Source organism: Monopterus albus, unplaced genomic scaffold, assembly GCF_001952655.1.
Source record: "Monopterus albus unplaced genomic scaffold, M_albus_1.0 scaffold4.1, whole genome shotgun sequence".
Classification (NCBI taxonomy): domain Eukaryota; kingdom Metazoa; phylum Chordata; class Actinopteri; order Synbranchiformes; family Synbranchidae; genus Monopterus; species Monopterus albus.
The window spans coordinates 6,525,139-6,546,397 of record NW_018127884.1 but is presented as its reverse complement, the minus strand read 5'-3'; the positions used below and the strand labels follow the sequence as shown (position 1 = coordinate 6,546,397).

Below are 21,259 nucleotides of genomic sequence, written 5' to 3'. Positions count from 1 at the left end.
CTGCTGAACTGTCACAGTATGTGACCTCTGACTCCAGTTTTGAAAATTTCAGTGCCAACATTTTTTTAACCATGTCCTCTAGGGAGCAACTTGTAATGAATATGATAACCAACCCTTTTCTCCCCTAAGCATAATAAAAAAAACAGACGGTGGTTTATGTTGTCTGTTGCTAACCATATAAATAAATGGTGTTGCCTCATTATTGAACTCTTGAGAAGTTGCTTTTGTCCAATAGTATGCCTTTAAACAAAATAAATGACAATAATTCTTTTCTTCTAGTGTTTTTCTTCTTTGTGTTTCATGTTTTATGATCCCACTGTCACCCTATTGCGACATCACACCAATATGCAGGCACAGACATGCTCCAGAGGTTCATTGAAAACTAGTCTGACCTTATTTGTAGTGGCACTCCAACATTTTTATGCTCAGCCAAGTTGAACATTAATACACTGCATACCAGTTTAAGATGACAAGCACAGAAGTGCTGGATGTGCCACCTGTTATGGTTAAAGTAAATGGGCTGTCTGCGCCGCAATCTATTTACATCTATCAGATTGTAATTGGAGTATGTATATTTTCAAATAGTTATTTATTCGGTGATTGCTAATAGTAGGATTTTCACTAGTTTCCAGACAGCTTAGCTGCTTTTTATCAGCTGGGGTCAAAATTTTTTGAAGGAAATTCCAACTTAGCTATGTTAGTAATTTCTTTACTCAGCTTTCTCTGTTGATACTAGTCTTCATAACAATTACCAACAAAGTTATAACCTACTTCATGTATTCTTTGTAAAGGCAGCTAAAAGTAACCCTTTGCCCATCTTGGCAAACAAGCAAAGAACTTACAAAAGTGTAGGATATGTTCCTATGTAACATAGCGAATAAGATGGGACAGGTCACGGTTTTTAAAGCATATTAAAATATATCTGACTGTATATTAAAATGGGCGGTGTCATCACTTTGTGTGTGCATATATCAATGAATAATCAGTTATTTGTTTTAGTACTATCCCAACCCTGCTCTCTATTATGCTACGCCATTCTTATAGACTTGGTGGTGTGTGTGTGTGGTGTTGTCACTAAACTCTGAAATCATACACAAGGCTAATTTGTTGTAATCCTCAGCCCAAACGAACAGCCAGGGAGGCTTAGTGTGATACGTGTGGCATGCTTGCAAAAAGAAGCAAAGGGACATTCTTTCTGTTGTGATTTTGTCAGCCGTCCCATGGTTATTTGATTATGGCTGGCTGTTTGTCACTTGCGGTGCCATTTCAGCAATGTGGGCCCTCACGTGGGGACTCGTTTACAAAGAGCTGCATCTGCTTGAACCGCACTCCCCCCCCTCAGTGCCTCCCCTTTCACTTTGCACTGTTTATTGTACAGAGAGAATTAACAGCATGGTTAGCGGGTTCATTTCACCTTTTCTCAGTCGCTTTGTTTTTTCATCCTCATGTGGACACTTAGTGCTGTGTTTTGACCTGAAGCTCAGTTGGGTAATTCATCAGGGGTGTAGCATAACTACAGTAAATAAGATGTATGAAAACTGAACCAATATTGTGATACCACTGAGTAATATAAAAAAAAAAAGTAAATTGATGAAAAATGGAAGATTATTTGATTATGGCTGGCTGTTTGTCACTTGCGGTGCCATTTCAGCAATGTGGGCCCTCACGTGGGGACTCGTAACGGTATAGCAACTTGTTCTTCGGTTATTTATTTATTTTCTGCATGGCACACACCTGTATAATTCTTCCTCCCTATTTCACTACTAATTACAGTTCCATTACTTGTTTATCAGGTTGTTGATACTCCAGTAATGTTGTCCACAACACACGTCTGATTACAAATTGACTTGGGTTCATCTGACGGGTACAGACACTTAACTCTGAAGGCCTTATTTTAAAGCCCATATGTATTAGGAAAGCCTGAACCTGCAAGTTAATTAAATGGTTTATTATATTGTTATATTTGTGCACACAAATATTTTATCCAGACTGTAGATCACTTTTTCAGTCATCCTAGTAACTGCTGCAAGTATTTCCATTGTTTCCTCAACTGATTAATCTCTACAGAAAGTCAAAAAATGGCACAAATACCAGATTCTCATGGCGAGTTTTACCCAATCACTAGTCCAAAACCCAAAGATATTCAGTATTTTCTCATGTGACAAAGAAGTGACAACACATCACATTTGGAAATTTAGAACCTCTAAATGTTTTTGTGTCTTTGCTTGAAAAGTGACAGTTTATTAGTTACCAGTTAATTTTCTCTGTCAGGTGCTCAGTTAATTGTTACTGCCCTAATTGTTACTTTACTTATTTATTCATTCATTCAACATAAATTACTTTATGACTTTGCTCCTGCATTTTTATGGCCTCATACTCCTGTATTTTTTGAGGCTGTAGTTTGTGATGTAACTGAGCAGATATATCATTGTGTAATTATTGATAGTTCACTGCTCCAGATTATTATTTGACATAATGGGGGGAGTTGGGGGAGGCGACAGTGCAGTGGGTAGAGCAGTTGTCTCCCAACCGGAAGGTTGAAGGTTCGAATCTCCAAGTGTCCTTGGGCAAGACACTGAACCCCCCGTTGCCCCTGATGGTTAGAGCCATAGATTGAGTTGGCGCCGCAGATGGCTGCCATCGGTTCTGTACCAGAAACGATTCCTTGTGTGTAACATACTTGGCCAATAAATGTGATTATCTTTATAAACACTGACTAGAAGGTAATTCCTCTGTCTGGATTAATGCAGTTTTTAAAATCGCATGTGTGCATAATATGCTGTATGTCTCTGTCATCCAAGAGGCTCATACTGCTTTCTTAGTTTCGTTCTGTTAAAGTACACAGGAAAGAATGACCCATACTTTGACTTGTTTTTCAGATGAAGGGATTTGCATTCTTTGTATTAACCTTTTGTTAGTGACTTTAAAACTTGCTTCAAAGCAGATTGGTCCTCTGATCTAATCTGAGCTGTTCGAGGTCATGGTTTATGCACAACACTGTGTGACTCAGCATTTTATCTTGTGCTTTACCTTTGCTCAAGCTTCCATTGCTGCCTTGGCTTGGTGAGAACCCCTGTACCTAGATATCCACTGACTGCACCTTTTGAATTAGTTCCAGTTATGCGGTGGAAGGTTCTGTCTTTTGATGTGCATTTTATTTGACTTTTCCCTTGGTTCAGTCTCTTGCAGTCTCTTGTGTTGGTGGTATGAGCTCATGTTTTGGGAATTTTTAATGGTGTGTCATACAATTCATGTTAAGTTATACAATCTGCTTTATTATTACAATATTTTATATATTTACAATTATGTATTCAGCAGTTATGAAGTCAGGAAAAATATTTTTGAGTGAAGTTGCTATTATAGTGTTACCTTTCTTCTCAGCTAATAGCTATATTTATTTTATTTTATTTTCTTTCTCCACAGTACATCTTTGGGGAATTCAGCCCTGATGAGATCAATCAGTTTTTTGTGACGCCACGTTGTTTTGTTGAGGTAAGTAAATGGGTTTTAAAGACACAGTATTAGTTGGTTTTTACATTGTCACATGGGTGGCTTTGATGGCTGACAGTTTACAAGAAAATTTGGCAGCCTGTATTGGTCAGCCTGATCTTCTATAACAGGAAGCAAAAGGCCTCATGGGAAATGGAAAAGAAACTTGCTAATCCTCTTACCTGACTTTAAAAACTGATGCTCCAGGTTGACCAAAATGTTACAAAGGTGCCCTTGTTAATTGGCACTGATGATTGGTTTTCTTAATGCTCCATGTAGCGTCTTTTAAAATAATATTTTGTGTATGATAATCATCATTTTTGGTTATTTCATTTCAAAAAGTCTTTAGATATTTAGCGTTCATAATTTAAACTGCGGGTTATTTATGTCCTTGCCAGTGTTTCATCTCGTATCAAACAACTTCCAGTATTTTACAACTTATTTTGATTTCTAAACTTTTTGAAATGGTAGTAAATCAGACACTGGTGTTATTTGAACAAATTTTTTTGTTTATTTTTTTAACACCTAACTTTGTATTTTGTCTCTTTAGCTTCCTCCATTCAATGACAAAGTTCCATGCGTCAGTCAGTCTTCTGGTATGTACATTTCATATACAATAGATTGCTAGATGATGTGTTTTTTTGTTTCTTTAAAATGTACTAGCATTAGAGTACCTTGCCCTCTCTCAGGAGTTGACTGTTAGCCTCTAGCTTTTTAAACAGGTCTTTAAAATGTAGGTTTGCAGCCTAGGCTGAGCTGACCTGAGCTGACCTGACGTGCCTGTCAGGGAGATGGTTTTAATGTGATTATTTTTGCATATATTTATGCATATAATACAGCTAATATTGTTTAGAATGGATTACAAATCCCAGTAGATCCTTGCCATTTCATTATTTTAAGAATTCATCAGCCATTTTCATTCTTTGATTTTTGAGCCAGCCAATTAAAAATTTTATAGCAGCCACCTTTCTTTGAAATGGTACTTTATCTGCACATGACATTTGCCTTACCTTGATTTGTATTGATTATTCAGGAAGTTACTGCACTCCTGCGGTACCTTATATTATGGAGTCTGTTGGACTGCAGGTTTGCGGTGAGTTGAGGTGTCTCGCACCCTGTGGCTTGACTAGCTGTTGTACTTTTACTGAAAAACTCAGAATCCAGGTTTCAAAAACTGGTGGCTTTCTAAACCTTGCGCTTGTGTTCTTTCTCTTGCCTCTCGGCAAAATCTGTAGAGCTTTGCATGCTCCAAGATGCTGTTAATTATTTTATCTTCTCGCATATAATGCATTTTCACCAGTGCAGGGCTTCAAGTTGAATTAAAACTGGACTGAATTTTTGTACAATTTAAAATCACAGCTTATTTGCTAAGGGCATAGTGATGGTTTTATGTCATTGCTAACATGTGTGTACATATTTAGCCTTTCATTATTAAGGTTTTACTGCTGGGTGCATTTTACAGTCATGATATATGATTTCAGTAACACTAACAGAACATTCTAATCCCATCTGAGGATGTAACTACTGTTTTCATACCATCTTAACCCCTGCCGAATATCAGGGTTTATACTTTGGATGGCCAGTCAGCTGTCATAAGACTTGGGGGAATTCTTTTGATTTGCAGTTACTAATGTTTGCTGTGTGTTTTTCACTTTTCTCTTTGCATCTCCCACTGGCATATTAATTTACTATTTAAACTTCAATGCAAAACATGTGAACTAAACAGTGAAGTCAATCGTTTTTAAGTATGACTATAATTCTTTGTCTTTACATCTTTATTTCAGAGCGTTTTGATGACAAAACACAGTTAAACTACACCAGATTAGGTTAATTTGGGATAAACCGCCAGATGAGGCGGCACCAGCATTTATAAATCTTATGTATGTCAGTTGCTATCAGAAAGCTTAATGTATGGAATAAATGGTTCATTTACACTTATGGTTCTTTTATGGCTGACCTTTGAGTATACATCATAAAATATGTATTGTCTCCCCAAGGTTTAAAAATGTACTGTTGGAAATATTTTAATTCCCCTAAAACTGGACCTGGTCATCTATAAAAGAATATTGTTTAAAATTTAAACTATTATTGGAAGGTATACATTCAGCCTGTTATCTTCAAGTATGCCATATTTTGTCTTGTTCTTTTTTGTTGTACACTGTATTAGTTGGTTAAATGTAGGTAAGTCCACCTTTAGGTGATTGGAGCTCAATCTTCCAATGAAGGGTTACAATAAATCTGACCATGTGCCTTGGTAGTCTGTTGTCAAGGGATCTATTGTACATAATATCAGATTTTATGAATAATCTGGTTTTGCTTCAGAAATGAAATTGTTTCAACAGTCTGCTCATAAAATCAGGATTTTTTTTTTTTACAAATTATCAAGGACAGTATTCACTTTTGTCACAGCTTCTCAAGTCTTCCCATTTGACCTGCTACTTGTTAGGAAATAAAAATCATTATTACATAAGCATATTCTAGAATATATAGCTCCAAGACAGTATTGTCTCTTTCTGCCTAATTGAAAATACTGAAAATTGGTCAACTCACTTCACACAAGCCCAGGCAGAGAGTGGCTTAGTTGAGCATAGATGCAACAGTGGTTGTTGAAGCTAAAAATAGGTCCTGCAGGATTTATTGCTTTTGGTTAGTACAGTCATGGCCAAAAATATTGTCACCCCTGCGTTTCTGCCAGATAACGCACCACTTCGCCCAGAAAATTGTTAATCACATTCTTTTTTTATTCACATGTTTATTTCTTTTGTTTGCATTGGAGCAACACAAAAAGCCAAATCTGATACTTTTCACACAAAAATCCAGAAATGGACTAGACAGAATTGTTGACACCCTAAGCTTAATATTTGGTAGCACACCCTTTGGACAAAATAATAAATCACTTCCTGTAGCCATCAGTGAGTTTCTTCCACCTCTCTACTGGAGTTTTGGACCACTCTTCGTTTGCCAGCTGCTCCAGGTCTCAGATTTGAAGGGATCCTTCTCCCAACTGCTGTTTTAAGATCTCTCCATGTGTACTCTATGGAATTTAGATCTGGACTCATTGCTGGCCACTTCAGAACTCTCCAGCTCATTGTCTGAAACCATTTCTAGCTGCTTTTTGAAGTTTCCTTTGTGTCAGCGTCCTGCTGTAAGACCCATGACCTCTGACAGAGACTCAACTTTCTGACACCGGGCCCTACATTGTGCCTCAGAATTTGTTGGTAGTCTTCAGATTTCATAATTCCATACACACTGTCGAGACATGCAGAGCCTGAAGCAGCAAAGCAACCCCAAATCATCAGTGAACCTCCACCGCGTTTGACTGTAGGGACCATGTTCTCTTCTTTGAAGGCCTCATTTTATTCTCTGAAAACAGTAGAAGGATGTGCTCTGTCACAAAGCTCTATTTTAGTCTCATCTGTCCACAGGACATTCTCCCGGAAGGATTGTGGCTTCCTCAGGTAAGTTTTGGCAAACTCCAATCTGGTTTTTTTATGTTTCACATGCTGGAAATACAACTATTTCTCATGATTTTGAAAAGGTGTCAGTAATTCTGTCCAGTCCATTTTTGGAGTTCTGTGTGGAATGTATCAGAATTGGCTCTTGTGTTGTTTCAATGCAAACAAAAGAAGTAAACATGGGAATACCAAAGAAGATGTGACTGCACATTACAGTTTTCTGGGAGAAGTGTTGCTTTTTCTGACAGACATGCAGGGGTGACAGTATTTTTGGCCATGACTTTACAGTCAGTGTCCCTTTTATATTTATCCTTTAGACTGTATTTAAAGACAAAACTTTGGTTTTCTAATTGATTGAAATGTTATCTGCAGCAGAAGACTATCAGCGCATTGAGTTTGGTGTTGACGAGGTGATGGATTCCAAGACTGTTGGGGTGAATGATCCTTTATTCAAGGTGTCAAGCACCCTCAACCCCCAGGCTCCAGAGTTCATCCTGGGCTGCCAGACAGCCCAGAAGGCCCAGCAGACAGCTCCTCCAGCAGCTGATGTCCCTGATGGAACCCACTTCAACTCGCTGGATGGCCCTGACTCTGAGGCCTCAGCCTTGGACAATCACCAGACCTGCCAGGACATGGACGGACTCCCTGGCAGCCTGGGACAGCGAGAGAGGAAGAAAAAGAAAAAGCGGCCACCAGGGTACTACAACTACCTGGACCCGTCAACTGGCGGCAGCAACAACAGCAGTGCAGCAGATGGAATGCCTGTGACAGCACTGGTGAACGGACATGCACTCGGTGGCCCACACCACAGTGTTGAGGATGTGGATGGTAAGGCATTGTCAGGGGCTGAACTTTGCACCCCTGGACCTGTCTCCACAGCAGCATCAGCAGCTGCTGTGGTAGCAGCCAATTTCCCCCCCTCCTCCACTGCCAATCAGAGGACTTGTGATAGCCCTGATGACTCTTCTTTGGACTTAACAAGTGGAGCTGCCTCTTTATCAGATGGCAACAATGCAACTTCCCCCTCTTCATCCTCCTCTCAAAGCAGAGGGATGACAGAGGGGCCGAGGACTGCAGAGCAGCAGCCAGATCATTTGGCTCCACAGAGCCCTGAACTTTCAGATACTCCGCACAGCCCCCTGTCCAAATCACCAGTTTCTTCCTCACCTGCTGTGGCCACCCCCTCTGTTGCCACTTCCAATACAACTACTGAACTCAAGGGAGGGGACGTAGAAGACAGTGGGGTGGCCAATGGGCTCGCAGAGCCTGATACTCCCATCAATACAGATGAACACAAAGAAGACTGGGAGAGTGGGGATCAGGCTCAGCAGGTCTCCTCTGACAGTGCTGCTCAGCCAGTAGTGACAGAGCAGGCCCATTCACCTGCAATTCCAGCTGCACCTACTGCCAGCCTCCCCAAATCTTGGGCTAGTCTCTTCCACAACTCGAAGCCTCTGCCTGGGAGCCCTCAGGCCTTTGTGGAGGTAAAGAATGTTGTGGAAGTTGTCTCTCCTTCCCTTGCCACACCAGAGCAGCCTGACAAAGTTGGGGAGGTCAAAGACAGCCCTGTCCATGTATCAGAGGATCCTATGGCCCCTAAACTTGCAGGTATTATATGAGGATTCACTGTGTACAAAAAAAAAAAAAAAAACTGCAATGTTTTGTTGTTTCAAGCTTGTTACTGCTAAATTCATTCATTCTCCACTTGGTGGCAATGTTGACACAGCTGTTTGGTTTGTACTCCTTGTATTACTACAGCAGTGTAAACTTTTAAATATTTGATGCTTCAGAAGAGTAGAAGTCATAATTGACCAAACTTTATATTTTGCTGCTGATTAATATACATCCTAGATATATTAAATTTGAGCTAATCAGTAAGCCTTTAACAGAGGGAACAATTGTAGGTGTTGCTTTCATATTCAAGAAATGAACACCAGATGGTGGTAATGCATCCTGTATAGCTGTCAGATATTAAGTCATTAATAACATTTTTGTGACCCACTCTGGCCTTTTGCCCAGTACCACTGAAGGTAGTCAGGGAATTGCTCGCAAGGCTCACACCTTGTGAGCAAAGGATTGCGGTCTTCACAAAGCTATAGCATAGATGGATGGCTTCATTTTCTCCTGTTGTAGGGATTCTCTTGTATAGCCACTTTACTTTGAACCGTACACTTACATGTTCCCTTTAAGCTGACAATGGACCATTATTTTAGAGTGCTATTTAGATGCCATGGATTATAAGTAATAGCCAAACTTTCCCTTCATAGTTGCATTTTAAATTTCAGCGATTCAGACCTTTAACTCCAAGGAAGAAGGACAGAATACTCTGTGGATACCCATGTTTTCTGTTTGTTATGAACATGATAGCCTTACCCAGATGAAACACACTGGTACATTACAGCTTCACTTAAATGAGTGTCTAATTTCAGCCAAAAGAGTAGAAAAGGATTTCTTGAAACATCTTGATCAGTGCAGGCTAAGTTTGATCTCAAACAGTAATGGTTTGGTGTTATGTGGAGAAGTATCAGTTGAAGTGAACTCACAAGTACAGTTTATTCTGATTTGAGATGATTGAGGTTCATTTACGAACTTGTATCTTGTGGCAATTTATTCAGAGCTGTGCTCCCCCCATTCAAGTTGTCTCTTGCACTGGGGCTTTGTCTCTTAAAAGCAATGTGCAGTTCAAGATTTTTCTGTTTAGATAAATCTCATTATGCAGCTTGTTTGGGATGTTGGACAGCTGGCCTCTCACAAGGGAACTTAAGAGACCTCATTTGTGTCTGTGCAAACACACTCGGCACGCTGAGGTACCTAGCACTTATTGGCTATAAATAGAGGTGCGTTGTTTTTATTTTACTGTAACAGTGCATATTGAAGGGTAAATTTTACTTATGAAATACAGCCACAGTGCTCACACACTTAAGCTGTATTTTTGTCATATTGAACCTCTGGACTTTTCTGTGGGAGAATGCTACAACATAGCCAGACCACAGACTGAAATCCAAACTCCAGTGTGAAATGTCATAGAGCTGCATGAAGGAGCTCTATGGATATATGTAATAACACATTTTTCACGAAAAGTCAAGTACTGGCATGGCATGGGTCAGTGTATAACTGAGGTGGCTCCAGTCACAGTGTAAAGTGAACCTAGTAATCTGACTGGGTTGATCAGATAATCCATTATGTCTTTGTAAAGCACTGAGTTGTATACATTTATATGCATGCTGTGTAAGTACAGAGGTAAAGAAGCACAAGCTTGAGCATACTAATATCTACTATCAATTGTGTAAAGCGATGTCCACGTTACCATGGGAGCTGTGTTTCTGAATGACAGCCTCCCTTCCTAGGCGTGGTACAGCAAGTTCTTGCTTTTACTCAAACAGTCTCTTGTGATGTCGTCACTAGAGCCAGGAATAAAAGAAGAAACAATTTTTAATTTCTCTTCAGCCTAGGTGGTTTGAGACTAAAACAACAAACTGACAGCTCCTAACTGCTGTTTGCTCCTCACATCTCATCCTAGTGATGACAAACTACGCGTGCCTGGTTGCAACAAACTGGACATAATGTAACGTCCAGTCTGAACCTGGCATTAGCTGACTGAGTAAATTTGTCAATCCAGTAGAATGCTCTGAATACTCCTAATGTGACACAAAGCACTGACGTTACACAAACCTCAGATGACTTCTAAATTAAAATCATATTGATGCAATATGTAAAGTCATGATCATGCTAGGTCACTGTTATCAAATTGAGCACATTAACTCTAGACCCCCCTGTCTCAAAGTCAAAGTGATGTTAACTCTGGTTTTTGCTTTTTCTGTGTCCCACTCTCTGTGCAAATGGACGCAACCCCTTTTGGTCTGGTAGCTACTGTTTCACACTTGTAGCTTCCAAGAGCTCCTCCATGGCTGGCTGTTGGAATTGACTACTCGTGGGTTGGAAAACGCTTCTTATAAACTTTGCTAGGTGGTAGGGATGGTAATGTGTGGACCATATTTTGACAACACAGGGTAGAGAAGCTGTAATGACAACAGAATGGCTGTAGGCTGCAGTGTGTCATGGAGAGGGTAGTGTAGCTGAGAAATGCCACGTTTTGTCCCATTTTTACTTGGTTTATCAGACAGTGGGTTAAAGCTTAGTTGATGCACTTTTAAAATGAAATTGTACCTTTTGTATCAGGAGTGGTCTATTATATTCACCGTATCAGTGTTAATGACAGAAATTGCATATAAATATTACTGATGTTGTTGCAGTTCTGTATGGCTACATGTTTAAAAATATTGTTTGTTTGAATCCCCAGAACTTATTGAGAATGTGAAGTTGATACATAAACCAGTGTCTTTGCAGCCGAGAGGACTGATCAACAAGGGAAACTGGTGTTATATCAACGCTGTATCCTTTCACTCAGCTTTTTGATGCACTAGTATCTTTTAACCCGTCAGACCTATTTGTAGTTGACAGTTGGTATTATGACTAGCTTTTATGTTGGTGCTAAGCCATTAGCACAAGGGATAAATGTTAATTAAATCCCATGCATGTGTTGTAATGAAAGTGTGCCATTATGAAATGCAGTTGCTTTTGTGTGGCCAACACTTGATCAGGCACAAGTTTAAGCTCTGCCTGTAAAATTCCTTAAAAGCCAAAAGATTAGATTAGATTAGATTCAACTTTATTGTCATTATCCATGTACGAGTACAAGGCAACGAAATGCGGTTTAGCATCTAACCAGAAGTGCAGTAACAGCAGTGCAGAGTGCACAGGATCTACAGTATGAACAGTCAGAACTAATTTACCGATGGATATGTGCAATTGATATTTACAGTAAGATATGTAGGGTAATGTACGATATACAACAGACTTAGAATTCAAATTACAAGTAATGGACAGGTACATTAAGCTTATGGAACACTAGTGCAATGGGATGAGATGGAATGAAACAGTGCAGAATAAGAAGATAAGTTACATGTGTGAACAGTTCAATGGATCTAAATAGTGCAAAGATAAATATGGAGTATCTACATATGAACAGTGTGCAAATGAATACACAGAAGTATCCAGTGAGTAGAGGCTTAAAAAAAAAAAAGAGATCACAATATGCCATTAGTGATTAATCTTGTTAGCGTTTTATAAAAACTGCAGCAATTCATTAGATCACCAGAAACTAAATGAGGAATTATTGTTTTAATTGAATAATTGTTGTACTTTAAGACAAAAATACAAAACACTTTCAGGTTCCACTAGATTTATTTTATAACAGTAAATTGCATATACATTTTGGATTTTGGACTCTTGGTCACAGATGACATCAGAAAATTATTGACAAAATAATCTTCCTATTTAAAGAAACAAAAATAGCCTAAAATCCAAAAGCATCCAAAATGACATCAGGGTTTCATCAGATTGAAACGTATACATACTGTATGTTTGTATCAAATTAGTTAAAGCAGTTTATTTTGCTTTCCCTGCATGCCGTTTTGCTCCCTGACTCTGAACACTCAGACCCTGCAGGCCCTAATTGCTTGCCCTCCCATGTATCACCTGATGAAGTCCATTCCCCTGCACAGTGAAATGCAGAGACCGTGTTCCTCCACACCCATGATGGACAACTTGTAAGTGAATGCTGATACAAGCTGATATCAAACTGCTACAATGTGTTTTACAAAGACCTCATCCTTTGTTTGTCTGTCTCTGACAGCGTAAGGCTGGTGAATGAGTTCAACAATATGCCTGTGCCATCAAAAGCCAAACAGCAAGGTAACAGTAGTGTCCAGAGACATTTGATACCATTTACTGTCAGCAGCACTGATGTATGATTAACTATGTCCACAGCTGTTGGTGATAAGGTCATGAAAGACATTCGGCCTGGTGCACCTTTTGAGCCAACTTACATTTATAAACTCCTCACTCTCATCAAGTCGAGTCTCTCTGAGAAGGTAAGCTGCTGTTGTGCTGCCTCTGGATCTCAGACACAATATGTTCACTGGATAGAAATGTCAGGATTTTTTTTTTTTTAATGATCAGGCTCTTTATTTGAATACACTTCCTCTGGAACAGACAGTGCTTGCAGGGGGTGTTCTTGTTGTTTTTAAGACATTTTTCACTTGAATTAATGCAGTTTGTGTGTTTCACATGCTGTGTCAGTTCTGATTCAGGTTTAATGAATCAATTAAATCTGAATGAGATGGTTATCTTTTAATACCTAATGAGACTTGCACTCATCCTGCCTCACTTGTAAAACATGCACCCCTGTCTGTGTTTACCTCAGCAAATGACTTTGTATGCACATTAAAATGTGCACACATTTTTGTTTTTGGATAATGTTTTAATTGGTGCCGATGTCCTTGTGCTGTGCTGTCAGGGCCGACAAGAAGATGCGGAGGAGTATCTTGGCTTCACTCTCAATGGATTGCATGAGGAGATGCTGGCATTGAAAAAACTAATCTCGCCTCAGGAAGAGAGTAAGCATCTTTTACCACTTATCAAAACCATATTACAATGCACATAAGGTCGTTATAGATATTTTTCATATCATTGTTCTTAAAGATAATTACTTTCTACATAATCAGACTGCACCACAGTAGATGAGGCTTCTGTTTTGAGTTGGATGTTTTTGTGCTATTTGTTGCTGATTTACTGTAAAATAAAAATACTGGTGGCCGGCTTGATAATGTGAACACCAGTATTGAAGTCATAATGAGAGATTAATGCCGTTTGCAACTGAGAGACTGAACACCCATCAGCACTAGAGTGGAGAATATCTGCAACTACAGTGTGCAGTTTATGGATACAGTATACTGCTTTATAGTGTTTCTCATTTTTCCTGTGAAGACTAGTCCTTAGTTTCAAGGGAACTTGTCACTATTTACTGTATGTACCTCAGTCACTTTTCATATACCATTGAGTTTCCTTCAAATTTTAAGCCGACATGGGATTTAGCACAGGAGTTCATTTACTTGGTTCAAGGCACTTTGAGGTGCATTAGTCATTTGACCTCTGAAGTATTTTATTTTATTTTTAACAGAAGCTCCCACACCCAACGGGCCTGAATCCCAGCCAGGTGAAGAGGACATTGTTGCTGATAAGGAGGAAGAAGAAGAAGGTAGTGAGGATGAGTGGGAGCAAGTGGGCCCCCGAAACAAGACTTCTATCACTCGCCAGTCTGACTTTGTTCGCACACCGATCACTGATATCTTTGGCGGGCACATCAGGTATGTTGACATTTTAGTGTGAAGCGAAAATGATGAACCCTGTGTAAAGTAACAAACACTGATGGTTGAATTGAGTTTGTCCATGGTTACTTAGAAACTTTATGCCATAGTTTTTTCCACCTGTTGGTTATGGTGTGTGTGTTTAGCTAAGATACCAACCTTTTGTAATAATCAGTATTGTCTTCATCTGTGCACCCTGAGTTGATTATGCAGAACCCGACTTGTTTTGACTCGTGTTCGCGGTGTCATCTCACAAAATAGTTCTGCCACCAGCCGTATCCAGCAAGCGCCACAGTCCTTCAGAATAACAGTCACTGTGGGTTGAATGTGGCGAGAAGTCTCGACAGCAAAGCGTGGGGCACCCATCCACAAACAGCGGTCTTAACTTTGAGACAAACTGGAAAGTTAAGAACCTGTGCGGGTGTAGCGTGCCTAAATAACACGTTCTATGAGATTCTGGTCTGGCACAGTCCTGGTCTACACTGGTTGCACAGTGTTTTAAATGATTATTTTCTTAGAAACGGTTGCAAGCAGAAAGAAATGGAATACAGGAGTGTATGTTTACAGAGTGTGGTATGTACGCCCACTGAGCTTGGCTATAACCCTTGACTTCTCTAGACACTAGTCAGAGTAAAGTTTGAACTCGAGCAATTTATAATTTATTTTGCCCCAGTTTAAAGCCTCTCAGCAGAACCATTCGACCATCAGGAGCAGCCAGAGTTGTTGCCCAGTTCCAGTGTCAGCTGTTTAATATTGAGGAGCTACAGATGGATTGATCTTAATACAGTCTGTATAATTTAGGGGGAATGCCAGCAAGTAGTCAGTGATTTTAAAATCAGATAATCTCAGCAAAGTAGGTTATGATAAAAAAAAAAAAACACTGGCACCGATTATTGAAATATTTTAAACAATAACCTGCTTCAATTACAGAGACCACTAAATGTCTTTGTGATATTTCTTCAGTCTGCCTAACTTGCTGATTTGTTTCTTTTTCAGATCGGTGGTGTATCAACAAAACTCTAAGGAGTCAGCCACTCTGCAGCCGTTCTTTACCCTGCAGCTGGACATCCAGTCCGAGAAGATCCGCACTGTTCAGGAGGCTCTGGAAACCCTGGTGGCACGAGAGTCTGTCCAGGGCTACACTTCAAAAACCAAGCAGGAGGTATGAAGAAAATGCACTTTCAGGCTATGTGTGAGATGAGGTCAGTGTCACATGATATCACATAACAAAATGAATGAAAACTGCATATTAGTTATTTTTGTCATCTTAACTTTATGCCCCTGTATTTACTGATCAAGTGGGCTGAAGCATATTTGTGGATTGATTTACTTTACATTGTTGCTCTTGGCATGTGCACTGATTTAACATACAGATGAAGAGTAATCTTGGCTCAACGTGACAGCAGACATAAATATACATAGATTTTTCTTAACAAATGTAGTTGGCTTTGATTTGAGTACATTAGACCAACCTTTGAAGAAAATGCTCATCTGGAAAAAGTACAGACGGTGAATGTTAAGCCGGAACAACTGGTGCAGGCAACATCTGTGCCACAGGTGTATAATGGGCATCTTAACTGTCTTTTTTGTTGTTATATACATTCTCTACTGTACCCTCAGTTGCTCCCGGTGATGTCACCGGTGTGTGAATGTGGGAGTGCTTGGGAGTGCGAATGGGTGAATGGCCCAATAATGTGAAAGCGCTTTGAGTGTGCTGTAAAAGCATAGAAAGGTGCTATATAAGTATAAGACCATTTACCATTCTAGTCTTTGTCACTTTAGAGACAGTTGGTCCAGAGCCCCATTCTCACGTTACATAGTTTTAAATAAAAGTCACAAAATGTAGTGGGTCACTGCTTTGAAGATCAGCAGAAGCTTGTATTTCTAACAAAATGTCCCTGCTTTGTTTAGAAGAACTTTATTGTGTTTTCTTTCTAGTCTACAGTTACAAACAAACCTTTGAGTTTTTGTAAATGTAACTTTGTTTCTCAGACAATGTTTTATTACTGTCACAGTATGTTCTGACTGCCTCCCATTTCATGCTTGTTTTCAGATTGAGATCAGTCGGAGAGTAACTCTAGAAGAGCTGCCACCTGTGTTAGTGCTCCATCTTAAGAGATTTGTTTTTGAAAAGACTGGAGGTTGCCAGAAACTGACCAAGAACATCGAATACCCAGTTGATCTGGAAATCAGCAAAGGTATGGTCCCTCACATTATCTGTAGATCCAAGTTATTTGCACCAGTCAAAGACATCTCACCATGTGATTGCTCAGCTGCAGAATCACTACACTGCATCTTCATTATCATAGTGTGGAACGTCAAAGCCCATGATGTGATTACGTCTCAGCAGGCAGTCATGTTAATGACAGCTGTTCTTTTATATACTGTACATTAAAGTTGACCTCACCTAATCATGACAGCTGGATAACATTTAACAAGTACATAAGATTCAGTTGCCCAAAAAAACTTTAGCCTTGATGAGGAAAAACTGTTTCGTGAGTTGGCCAGTGTGATTGCTAGCCTCAATGTAATTTACTTGGCAAACGATGGTTCCTTAGAGAGACACTTGCCTTTATGATATTCAATAACACAATACACGCAGCTCAGTTTGGGAGTGTCTCATGACAACACTGATTGATTCAGATTACAAAATTAGGAGTAGCTAAAGGTAAATAATCATAGGCACCAGAATGAGTCAAGGAGAACAGTGCTGCTGTGAAGTTTGTCAAAAAAATTTTCTTTCACCGTTTTGTGCAAAAGCTGATTTTTCAATTAGTTTTTATTTGATTAGTTTAATCAATTTAGTATAAAATTTAATAGCCTTCCCTGGTAGGCTAGTGGTTAAGGCGCAGCGCTTTCACTGCTGCGTCCCGGGTTTGTCAGGAGGGGTATCCGGCATAAAACACATGCCAAATGTCAACATGCGAATTGTCACTGACGATTCGCTGTGGCGACCCCTAAATGGGAAAAGCCGAAAGTGACATTCATTCATATTTAATAATATGTAATATATGTTGTGCTCAGTCAATTGACAAAAGCTTATAAAACATTGTGCAAACTCAGAACAGTATCTCCAACTAACTGCCAGGCTCCTCTTCAGTTAAGTCTATTAATTTTCAGCAGTGTAAAATAGGCCAGCAGCAGAACTTGGTGCATTACAATCTGTGTTTTAACAAAATTTTAGCAGTGGTTCTTAACTTCTTACCAGTGGATTTCCCTAACCATGCCTTCCCTTCAGATCTCTTGTCCTCTGGAGTACGAAGCAAAGTTGTGAAAGGCCAAAGAACTTACAGGCTCTTTGCAGGTGTGTTTGTGTTATGTTGTTTATGTACTTAAGTCACATTGTTTGGTCTCCTGCAAGGGGTTAAGTTGTCTTGTTTTTGTAACATCACCGGAATTGTTTAATTCACTGTGATAAGGCTCCTTTATCCACCAAAATAACTGCTCTCCAAGCATCTTTCTCTCTTTCTCTTGTGGAGGTACTTACTCTGAGATAATAATCAATAAACTTATCAGTCAGCCTTTATTTAGTATTTTCAAATAGTATCAAGAATTACTGTAGGTGATGTGTTGCATTGCACAGCATTTTGGGTCAATCTTTGGACTAAACTGTCTCAATAAAACAGCTTTGAAGTTGTGGATGAATAATTTCTGAATGACTAAAATATCCCACGTTTCCCTAATACATTTTCCCCATCTTTCAACTTAACCAGTTGTCTATCACCATGGGAACAGCGCAACAGGCGGTCATTACACCACGGATGTCTTCCACATCGGTCTTAACGGCTGGCTGCGCATCGACGACCAGGCAGTGAAGGTCATCCACCAGTACCAGGTGGTGAAGCAGACTGCGGAGCGCACCGCCTACCTGCTGTACTACCGCCGTGTTGACCTGCTGTAGACGCACACACGTCCCAACATACACACCAGACCACCTGTATACATTCACATCTGCGCACAACACATACATGCTCAGAATGCGCTTGCTGACATTACAGTACATCTACAGGATGCAAACATACACCAAACTAATGAACAGGAACACTGCCCAACTTGTTCTCTTGCAAGATTTTCCTCTACTTCCCTCCTGTCGCTTTACTGAGAACCAGCTTTTCCAAAACCCCTTTCCTTCTCTCTCTTTTCTTTTGAAAGAAGACAACAACCAAGCTGCACTCACAGTTTCCCTGTGACTGCTCTCTTCTCTTTGTGCACCTCTGCTGTGTTTTTGTTTTTTTTGTTTTTTTGTTTGTTTTTTTTTTCTTACTTTTAAAGCAGCAAGGAAGGACTGTTGAATAGGCAGATGCTGGGTTGGGGACTTGCCTCTGAGCCCACAGCTCGGCTCAGATAGCAACTTGCTCGAATGGGAAGAACTGTCAACCACAGGCTGCAAGTGGACTGCTGGGGTAACTTCTCTTTTTTGAATGACCTTTTTTTTAAGGAAATGACCTAGAAATATCAGTGTTTTTTCTTTTAGCAAAGGAGAAGTGTTGGCCTAATGAATTTACCACAATTTAAAAGCCTATTTGAATTTGCCCTAGTGCACTGAACAGGCCCAGCACCAGCATCATCATGAGTCTCTCCTCCCTTGGCCAGATTGTGTTCTTCGCTGCCACCAACAACTTCTCCTCCTCCTCAGTTTCCTCACTTTTATGATGCTTTTAAATCTAGCTACAACTTGAGCCAACAAAGACAAGTGTTAAAAAGATGGTACATTGAATGGTAACTGAAAAGCTTCTTTGTATGAGAGATCCTTGTGTTATCTGGCTTTAGATTTAGAAAGACTATCAAAAAAAAAAAGCGCTTTAGAGTTTAATAATAAGCTTCCGTGCACAGAATATAAACTGATTGATGATTACAATATGACAGGCAAATGCATATTTTGCAAATATTTAGATCAAAATGTAAAAAAAAAAAAAGAGGAAAAAAAATCTAGGTGACTGAACACATGTTGGGATCCTGAAAGACCGTGCTAGTTTTAGACTCAAGTCTAAAAACGTCTACACTTGTAGACATTCAGTTCTTTCACTGGACAGACAACCAATCAAGACAGATTTACTATCTCGTTCTTTCTTTATCCATTCATTTTTTTTCGTCTTGTCAGGTTCCACCTGTGTATAGGTGACTTCTCGGTGTAGAATGGAGCCACACCACCCTTCCTACCCCCAACTCGGCAGAAAGCAGCGGCTGCCTTAGGTTCAGTGTGTGGTGTTTGTCCACTCAGTGCACGTGTCTAACCTTAATCAGACAGCAACGGCTAGCCTAATGTCTGTGAACAGTTAGGGGAATGTACCTGACACGTCTGTGTTCACTCTGTTGTGGCTCAGTGTTTCCTCCTCATCAAGGGAAACTGTTGAGAGGAAAGGCAACTTCATCTGTGCTAAGCTCTGCACAAAATCCTTGGACATGCGCACAAAGAGTTTGCTTTTGTTAGATGTTTTTTGGATCATTCATTGTGTTTTTTGTTTTAAATTTGTTTTAGTTCCTGAGATATGTTAGGTTTTTTGGGCGGGGGGATTTATTAGATGTCCCTATGCCATCGATTCCTTCAGAAAAATATGCTTGCATTTGAATTGGTGTTACAAATTACACAGGCTAAAGCACAACAAATAAAATAGAACTAGTTATTGGACTGATTTGAGTTCCCATTTTGTCATTTTCTTTTTTCTTTTTTGCTTAAGACCCATTTTATTCCAACCACCAGTGTCATGCCAGTATTAACACTTTGCAGAATATAATGAATTCATTTTACATGATTTAGACTTGGATTCCTGAACTTGATCCAAATATTCTTTTCTGTCTTACAGAAATTGCGCTTTCTCACATACATGTCCACCAATCTGCTTCAGATCAAACACAAGAAAGACACATTTTCTGAGCAGCATATGGAGTTAATTTACAATGTCCCCTTGCTTGTAAGTTCACTACTACAAATTAGGGTTAGTCTTTCAATTTAAAATTAAAGTTAACATTCAAAGTTACATATTTGATAAACATTATTTTTTAGCTTCTATGTGTGATAATGTCATCATGTGGTGGGTTTCGTCGTCAGAAACCTTTCCCGGATAAACCAAAGGACAGCGTTATATAGACCCTTCTGCCTTTCCTTCCGTTTATAATAAAAAGTTATGCCTTCTCCATCCGAGGTCTTGTTGCTGTGTCTTGTCACAGTTCATGACTCACCTCACACAGGAAATTTTAGACCATCTATACATCCTCTATCTTTAATGACAGCTCAGTTGTGCTGATGGCTTTGTAGTCATCTCTGCACAAATTGTGACACTGCTGATTTGCCCCTTTTAGAGAATGTTTGGACATTGGGACACAGGCACCTTAACCTCTCTGTTGTACACTCTGATCTCACTCTCATGGCTGGTCAGGAAATGTGCTGACAAAATGCTTCAACAATGTCTCTCTCTTTTCAGTATGTGCTAACACTGTTGTATGCTGGGAATTGTTGGGATATTGATCTTTAAACAAAATATATACTGTCTTTTAATTTTAAGCCTCCAGCATTCTATTTTGTTTATTGTTCAAATAAAGGATTGTGCAAAAAGCAGTTTACTAATGAGGTGTAGTCAGACTACTTGGCTTTCTGATAACACCTGCAGTCTTTACACTGTGGACTTGCCTACAGACAATGTGCACAATAAATCAAAACAATCCACAGTCTTATAGTCTACCCCATGCTGTTAAATGGTCTCTTGTTCTTGTAAGTCAACATAAACTATATGAAGTATTTGTACTATGTTATGGCTCCCCCTCCTGTGGTCCAGCTGGCTGCCTCGGTGTCCACAGTGCTTTCTTTAGGGCTGTGCTACAGGAGCTCGTCTCAAAGAGAAAATTAAACATTTGTACACCCGGTGATAGGCCTCCTATACTCAAGTGTCTCCTTCTGCCATGCTTTAGGGTTGTGGGTGTATATACGTGTGCATTAGCCTGCTCCCCACAGGCCTTTTTAAGGCTTCAAGGGGTTTGTTGAAACAGCGGACATTTTGTAACACAAGGCAGTAATTGTAATGGTCATAGCATCCACCAGGGCATACAATAGGAGCAACCACCCACACAATGAGGCTACTGCTGCATGCTACAGTTTTATATTATGATCCT

General features: G+C 39.7%; 1 protein-coding gene across 4 annotated transcripts in view; it reads left to right on the top strand.

The window, feature by feature from the left end:
• The window catches only part of usp10 (ubiquitin specific peptidase 10), a 25,984-nt gene extending 6,203 nt beyond the window's left edge, over window positions 1-19,781 (top strand). Inside the window, exons 2-15 of one of the 4 annotated variants that reach the window (XM_020607135.1) lie at window positions 3,424-3,492; window positions 4,040-4,085; window positions 4,523-4,582; window positions 7,320-8,552; window positions 11,245-11,336; window positions 12,444-12,553; window positions 12,640-12,698; window positions 12,774-12,877; window positions 13,303-13,402; window positions 13,966-14,152; window positions 15,149-15,314; window positions 16,206-16,350; window positions 17,391-17,456; window positions 17,866-19,781. In XM_020607135.1, the coding sequence (XP_020462791.1) occupies window positions 3,424-3,492; window positions 4,040-4,085; window positions 4,523-4,582; window positions 7,320-8,552; window positions 11,245-11,336; window positions 12,444-12,553; window positions 12,640-12,698; window positions 12,774-12,877; window positions 13,303-13,402; window positions 13,966-14,152; window positions 15,149-15,314; window positions 16,206-16,350; window positions 17,391-17,456; window positions 17,866-18,053 (2,625 nt within the window). In that variant the 3' untranslated portion in view covers window positions 18,054-19,781. Of the gene's footprint in view, window positions 1-3,423; window positions 3,493-4,039; window positions 4,086-4,522; window positions 4,583-7,316; window positions 8,553-11,244; window positions 11,337-12,443; window positions 12,554-12,639; window positions 12,699-12,773; window positions 12,878-13,302; window positions 13,403-13,965; window positions 14,153-15,148; window positions 15,315-16,205; window positions 16,351-17,390; window positions 17,457-17,865 lie in introns of all 4 variants that reach the window. The other 3 variants (XM_020607128.1, XM_020607153.1, XM_020607144.1) reach the window with 3 other exon arrangements.
• The last annotated feature ends 1,478 nt before the right edge of the window (window positions 19,782-21,259 follow it).